Source organism: Amborella trichopoda, chromosome 1, assembly GCF_054954075.1.
Source record: "Amborella trichopoda isolate Santa Cruz 75 chromosome 1, AtrichopodaSantaCruz75HAP2 v2.0, whole genome shotgun sequence".
Taxonomy (NCBI): domain Eukaryota; kingdom Viridiplantae; phylum Streptophyta; class Magnoliopsida; order Amborellales; family Amborellaceae; genus Amborella; species Amborella trichopoda.
In genome coordinates, this window is record NC_142336.1 from 51,350,538 (window position 1) to 51,358,673 (window position 8,136).

Sequence of the window (8,136 nt, forward strand, 5' to 3'; positions counted from 1 at the left end):
AAAATCCTTTTAAAGCTTAGGTCTAAAGATCTCACCAAAATAGATGGCCAAAGTTAATTAGGCTAAAAACACTTTGTAGGTTATGTTTTTAAATTTTCCTTCTTTTCACTAGTTCCTTAGAATAAAAAGAGTATATTTTAAAATTTGGGTGAAACAAATGGCATTAATATAGTTTTTGAAGATTATTTTAATATACAATTGTCTTGTGTGCGTGTGTTCTTTTTAATTGATTCCAAGAATGAGCATATGTTTTGAAAATTCTCACACTAAAAATAGGGAAGATATAATTAAAGGGTGTGGTTTGCATAAGGTTGCAACCTTAAGTAGTCAAATTAAGGCACACTTCTAAACTATTATAAAAGGTAATTTTGGCGTTAAAATTCTTTGGATGTGTTAGAATCTATTTTCATCTCTAATCATCAAATTTTAAACTTACAAAATGGTTCAAATCAAGATTTTTATAAACACTTGAAAAATCTTGAAAACAAACGGTCCAGATAATATGTTGCAAGATGTATTATTTTTAGGACTTGAATATTATTATTTTTCCATATGTATACATGTTGACTACACTATTGAAACTTCGAACCAAAGTTATTAAACCCAGAGCGGATTGAGCGGATTGGTAGTCTGATAGGTAAAATTAACGGGTGGAACCTTGGGTCTGATGCGAGTACTAAACTGGAATTTACACAGAACCATGCAAAACTAGCATTTGATCAGTTGAACCGATTCGATTGTCGGTTTTGCTGGTTCTATTGGTCCATTTGGTTTAGAAAGTTGGGTTTAAATTCTATAGTTTAACTTGAAAGGGAAAAGTTTATATAAGGTTGCAACCTTAAAATGTAAAATCACAGATGCACCTCAAAAACCTATTAAAAATGTTGTTTTACTGTTTAAAAAGTCCTCTAATCAATCATCTTGACATTGAGATCTATGAATATGAAAAAAAAAAGCTTTTGAATCTAAGAAATAGTGCATCTTGCAACACATTATCTAGATCGTCCATTTTCAAGATTTTTATATATTTATAGATCTATTTGATTTTAACCATTTTTTAATTTAAAATTTTCTAATTAGGTATGAAAATAGATTTTAAGATGATACTAAGAATTTGTTATAACAAAATTGCATGTTATGATAACATTTTAAGGTGTGCTTTAATTGGATTGTTTAAGGTTGCAAATAGAATTTGAACCCCAACTTAAATCCTATTTTTTCAAATTAATTGTCAATTTTTTACATGATCTTATTCTTCCTTTCATTATTTTCATGTTGATGGCATGGAAACTTTTTATTAGCAAATATCATGATAAAAAAGAAGCCATATCTTACTTTTTTTCAAAAAAAATAATTAAATGTCGGATTTGTCAAAATCTAGCCTTTTATTGTGCTCATTCTCTCTACGTGTTTGTGCCATGCCCATGTAAAATGGAAAGAAGAAAAGTTTTCCATACACAACTTGCTATTTTCATCCCCGATCACCGGGGGTCTCTTTGTAATATAGCTTGAGCCACAAAAATAGATGCAAATTGGAAAAGTGTTCCTAATTTCAAACCCAAGATTGAGTAATTTTAGGATTTTAACAATTTTATCAAAAATAGCATTCTTGAAATGAAAGTAAGCCCCAAATTGCTAGATAGGATTTTTTAAATCTTTTAATCATTTTTGTAAGATGCGATGAACCTAAACTGCATGCTTTCGATTTGCAATAGAGAAGCGTTTGATGGTCAGAGATTACGCCAGCCATCAATATATAAACCAGCAAAAGCACTATGATAATTAACCTGAAATATTGAAATGTATAATATGAGACCATCTATTTTTGGTATAGAAAGTCACAGTCATCTTTAGCTATTAGATTTGAAATTTAGACACTAAGAATAATGCGCAAAGTTTGAGAAAATTTTTATTGCTTATTGTTCATAATAAATAGAACACCCTTTGTCATTTGATTTCACATTTGATGACTTTGATTTCAAGTTTGATAGCTAGAAATAAGTATGACCTCCTTGTGTCAAAAACAAATAGTCTCGTCTTATAGTTCCTCCATAAATAAATGGTACTATTTCTCTCTTAAGCCAACAGAGCTAACATCAAACTAGAAAAAACCATACAAAGAACCTGGTTGTCCATTTCTAAAAATTAAATACATTCCAATTTCCTGGGAGAGACATAAGTTAACCCACGTCGGCAGTTAAATGCGCCAAAACTCAGTCATCAATCTAAGCACGGCGTTTGAAAGACCTTCCATGGGCTGTCTTCTTTGACTTCTCGACATCTGGTTTGGCTCTGTCCAAAGCCTGTATCATTTAAAAGCCAACATTAGATCTGCCAAGATTAAAATCAAATCTGTCACTTGATACTTCTAATGCTGGCTAAAGCCTAATATTGCTTCACACGCTGCTGTCACAAACACTGCTACTCACTCTCTCTCTCACAAACACATACGCAAAAACCAGAGGGAGAGAGAGAGATTCCATTAAGACAGTGAGATAATATGAAACTCATACCTCAATGAGTGATTCCACTCGCCGCCTCATTCTGGTATGCATGAAACCCTCTGAGCACTGCAGGCAAGCGTTAGCAATTGCACCACTTTCAATTTAATGTAACAATAATAAAACTTAGCTTCTGCTATTTTAGAGATCTCTCACTTTCATGAATGCCATTTCATAAAAGGCATAGCCATAATCCATTGCGTATGTCCGATTGACAATGTAATATCAGTTAATGACATTTTGCAATTATTTATCACAAATGTGATCTCAAAAGGTTAAAGCCCAAAGTATTATTGAAGTCCTGGCATCAAGAAAGTCCATTTGAAAAATGTTACTCACCTTTACGTGGTAACTGACATATGCGTGAAATGAGGACAAACTCCAAACTGTTCTGTCAAGTTTTCGGCTTTCCACATGGCGTGGGAAAATGACTACACATGTGAACACCAAGAATCAGAGGCAGAGTAAACCTAAAAATAACAGCTTTCTTTTCTCTGATATTTCTATGGGAAAGGAGATCTCTGAGAAGTAAGAAAAGGAAAAACAATTCTGAAAAGAAAAAAATGGAAAAAGTAAAAGAAAAGCCCCAAAAAGATGGGCATCAAAGCTCTGGTTCAAATATTACCAAAAGTAACAAATCCAGCATTTGCAGTTAACGCTTGAATGGGAGCACCTCTCAACTCTAGTGGAGGAGATGGGGACCAGAGACATGGAGGCGCATTATTTAGGCCAGCAGTGCGTCTTGCCTCCACAAATTCCTGTACAAGTATTCAACATTTGTTCCATCATTAGAGTTTCAAAATTTCTACCGTACAGTTTGAAGGTTGGAAAAGGACCATTTCGCAGTTGCACCATTTTTCTTCATTAAATATAGGAGAGAGCAGCTTTATGGACTATCACCTATTTTCTGAGAAAATTGTATATATGGAAATGTTTCTGAAGCAAAAATTGTGTATGGGTGTTCGTATGGAAAGAGTCCACAACCGTCAGATCATTATCTAACCTTGAACCTTGAGATGTGAATAAGTATCCAATTTGAAATTACCAAAGTACCCTCACATCTCAAAGTTGAAATAGGATCCAAGAGTCCTGGATGGACTCTCAGGAATATGGAAACCATCGGGAATATATCTACAGGACCATGGACCTTGTATGAAAAGAAACTTGTATCATTTTAAGCCATCTTGAGTCAACAATCACCTGCAAGAAGGAGGTGGCCAGAACAGTATCAATATTGTCCTTAAATCTCATGGGAAACACCACTGTTACCTTTTCTGCCTGAAACACGGTATAGGAAGTGGTCAATACTAGTACTTTTCAACAATCAAAGCTTACAAATCATAGAGCAACAATACAGGTTTTTGTCCATATGGTAAGCTTTTAAGCAAAATTAAAATAAAATGGTTATTCTCAAAGCAAAATGGGTCTGTTACACGAAGTTCAAATGTTAGGGCCTCAAGTAGGTATCTGTATATATTTCATGAATGTTACTCTTAGTGTATGTATGCTAGAAGGTAGAAACAAGTCTGACTGTCTAAATACAACTGCTATATGCGCGATAAATAGATATACAACTCAAATATATATATAGTATAATTCTCCCTATGTGCCCTCAACCTCCTGATGGTTCAAAAATTGTTGCACACCGACTACAATTTTAAGGATAAATGGCAAACATACAAGTATTCAATCACTGGAAAACGATAGCACAGGACGAGAATTAAACAAGCTCACCTGAGGAAGAAGAAAAAAGGACTCCTTAGGCCTGTGTACGAGTGCAACCAAGCGATCTATATCAGGAGCAACAGTCCTTGATTGGAGATGCTTAAGAACCACTCTCAAAGGAGCACCTAATACCACTTCTCTCACTGATGCAATCTTTACCAATAGAGCATGGCGCTTCTCTGTGACAATGAGACAAAAAGCAAAGCTTATAAACAATCATGAAAGGCAGTATTAAAGGTAGCCAGAGTCAGAAGTAGGTGCACTTCCCACAAGAATGTATGAAGAGCAACAACTTTTTTCTTCTTTTTTTTCCTAAATGCTAATTAGGTTACTGGTCGAGAAACTTTTTTATGTTGCAACTCTCTGGCTCATATAACACACACAGTAGTACATTTTCTTGTGCCAAATCCAAACAACCCCAAGATTCACTTACTTGTGTTCCTTTCTGGTGTGCATCACCAGAAAGGAACACCAATATGAAAAGTCAGTCAATTCATAGCGGTAAATATCAAAAGCTTCAAGAGTCCAAGAATCCAAGAAAAGTCATCCGGGTGTCACCTCCTACCTAGGTTACAGACCAAATAGTTCACCCATAAGGATTTACATGATTCAAATTTATCTGGAAAACAATACATCAATAAGGATCCCAGCCCATTCAAACATGATAAAATTACAACTAAATTACATGTCATCAACTATTATGCAGAAAATGCTAAGAAGTGTAAGCTGAAAGGAAATAAAATACAACCAATGAAAACTCACAAATCATTGTAAAAAAAATCCAACTTACATACATAATCTCTATGCACTGATTCCATATTTTTCACAATTTCTTTTTTAAATTTTTAAAGTGACCCGCATTGGACCTAGGTACTCGGCACGGCAAGGAGCTGAGTCTGAGTTTTAATCCTTGAACGCAATAAGCATTCAAACAATGTATCCACTCCTAATAATCAAGACAAAAAAAAAAAAAAAACACCCTCCCTCCCTCCCTCCCTCCTAATAATCAAGACAAAAAAACCAACCCCTTAATTTGTTTGGATAACCAAGACAGAGAAACAGTTAATATCATATATTTACGTCTTTTTACATTCAAAAAGAATGATTACTGCCCTCATAATTTGTTTGGACAACCAATATTTATTAAAAATAGTAGATGCAGCTTTGAGGCATAAAGAAATCAAACAGTGTTTATCATTAGAAAGAAGAAGACCATAATGATCACGGAATGGTCCTATGTTCTTCAATTCAACGACAGCATTCTCATTATGACCTTGGGTAAGAAACTCGTTGAACCTTCATCTGTTGGAAGCTTTGACAAATTGAGTTTTATTGTAAGATTATATCCATCTTTTGGAGGATCGAGAATTTGTACGACGGCACCATATGCCAACTTTATAGCTTCTATTGCTCCTAAAGGAAGCCCGCCAATAAAAACAGTTTCTGGGGGAGGAGCAGGAATTGCCATTGATAACACCATGATTTGGTGTTCCTTCGTAGAGAACTGCAAATAAGAGTTCCACATCAACTGAAACTAGTGTCTTCCACTATTTAATCAACATCGCAGTAGAGGTCTGAACAATCAATATATTTTTTTATGATTAGTAACAACAAAATTAAACAATTGCAGTCCTTTAATAGGATGGGACCAAAGGAATCAAAGTGAGCAGACATAATATATTATTACTATGAATATGGCCTACACAATACCTGAATTCGGTAACGAACGTCATCGAACTCAACCGAATGGCAGTCCATTTCAACCCCTTTCTCTAAACTGCCAGATTCAACATCCAGAAACACCATCAGCATGAACACAAGCTCCAACAAGAATATTTGTTCAATTGATTCTGAAACCCTTCCCCCCTGAATAATCCAGGCTTTTTTTTTTTTTTTAAGTTGTTAACTGTTCTATTTATAATCCAGGCAATTTTAAACCCAGCCCTTTAAAATTTATATTTCTCGAGCTCAACCTTTGTTTCTATAAAACTTGAAATTAAAGTACCCCAATCTATTTAAAAAACGGTTTTTATAGACCATTTCACTCAAAAAAAAGCAAGAATCATATCACAAATAAGTCAAGACTTCAACTGATAAATACGTAATACGAACGGCTAAGAATTTCGCCCCAAAAAATGAAGTAATCATGAGTATGGATTCCTTTTATCAAGGAAGTATCATGGCAGAGTTAGGTGAGACCAGAAGGTAGAGTGACAAGGCATGGAGATGAAAGCAAGAAATTAAGGCATAGAATTCTCTTCCATAAATGTAATTAAGTAAAATTATTCTGTAGTAAAAAGCAAGAAAATGGATGCAATTACATGGAAGCTAAGACTTTGATGAATATAAATAACAGTTACAGATCATTCAATACAAAATTGCAATGGCGAAACTGAAAATTAAACCATTCACATCTTCCCAATCTATGATTATCTACCGAATAAGTCAATAACGCGTTCAAAAAGAAAAAAAGACATTGCGAAAAGCATACACTCACTTTTGTAAGCGATTCATTAGAATCTGGATGAGAAACCTCGAAGGTGACTGTAAAAGAATCATTTGCAGAAAGAAGAAGCTACTCTCTCTCTCTCTCTCAAGCGAATAATTCTTTGGTTTCGTCGCTGACCTCTCTGCAAATGAAATCTAGGGTTTCGAATCTCCCACCGTACAACTAAATTGTAGGGTTCGACGAATTCTAGGGTTTCACCACTTCCTCTTTTTTTGGTAATAAAATGATAAACCGGGCTGACAAATATTACAGACTACCACCTCGAGAGAAAAGTAAATTACAGAGAGCAAATGGCTGTACGGATACAGGGCCCTATGTTGCCTGCGTCGTTTACATGAAAGTTACCCGGAAAGAACCTGGTCTTCTGTCTATATGACTAGAGTACCCCTCATACTCCAAAATGACTGGACTGCCTTTGATTTTATTTTTTAAAAAAGCAAATTCTCAAAAGTCAAAACTATTGAAAATGAACTATTTAATATTTTAGAGCGAGGTTTCAATGCTTCTTTTACATCATAGAAGTTATATCCTTTCCCTACCATCTAGCCGTTCAATTTTGATCAAGAGAGTCACTCACCATTGATCTGACATTCAAACTATTTTATTTTTAATTTTTTTATATAAATTATATGAATATAAAAGTTAGTACGTGTCATCTTCTCATTGGAGCCCACTTATAAAAAAAAATTAAAAATAATTTTTTGATAAAATATAATGATCAAAATACCTTTTGAAACTTTTAAAAGTATTTTGGTTATTTTAATTTATTGATAATATTTTATTTTATATATTTTTCGTTAGTGCGAGTTTAATAGAGGAATGGACGTTCAAAATTTGATATCAAAATAATTTGTAAAAAAAAAATAACAATAAAATAGTATAGAGATGTGATATTGTGATTGGGGCAATCTTAACCCTCCATTCAAAATGGACGGTTGGATAAGGGGGAGGATAGAACTTCTAAGTCGTTGGAGAAACATAGAAAGCTTGCCCTTTTATTAATGTTATTTGATTTAATTTCAAAAAAATGAGTTAGGAATAATTGCATAAAAATGTTGAACAATTGTCATGTGTATTTTCTTTTAATTTCTCTTTTCTTTTTTTAAGCGTTAACTTGTATGGGGAGTTAATGCTTTTTTCTCGTATTCCATCCATCTATGTTCTCTACCGTCTCACTTTTGAAAAGAAAATGAAAAAAAAAAGAAAAACCCGCAAACTTAAGGGCACGTTTCGATGCATCCAGAAAAATAAAGTGACAAGAATAATCAAATATATTGAAAACTATTAAATATGCTTTGGTTGTTCGGCTGATAAGAGTATCTGAACGGTTAAAATTGCATATAAACTTAAGGGTTTATAGAAGGGTAGCAATGTACGTGACCAGACCTCATACTCGACGGG

General features: G+C 34.0%; 1 protein-coding gene across 2 annotated transcripts; it reads right to left on the reverse strand.

Moving 5' to 3' along the window:
• Positions 1 to 1,887: 1,887 nt before the first annotated feature.
• LOC18448964 (actin-related protein 2/3 complex subunit 2A) lies at positions 1,888 to 6,976 on the reverse strand. Of its 2 annotated transcripts, XM_006859015.4 has the most exons (9): positions 6,724 to 6,976; positions 5,937 to 6,003; positions 5,523 to 5,730; positions 4,236 to 4,405; positions 3,702 to 3,779; positions 3,127 to 3,259; positions 2,841 to 2,932; positions 2,514 to 2,570; positions 1,888 to 2,303 (listed from the first exon to the last, which is right to left on the reverse strand). In XM_006859015.4, exons 1-9 carry the CDS (start codon positions 6,783 to 6,785, stop codon positions 2,226 to 2,228), a joined length of 945 nt encoding a protein of 314 aa, XP_006859077.1. In that variant the 5' UTR covers positions 6,786 to 6,976; the 3' UTR covers positions 1,888 to 2,225. The 2 variants fall into 2 exon arrangements, with proteins under 2 accessions (XP_006859077.1, XP_020532144.1); XM_020676485.2 differs by lacking the exon at positions 6,724 to 6,976 and having other exon boundaries at positions 5,523 to 5,800.
• Positions 6,977 to 8,136: the final 1,160 nt, after the last annotated feature.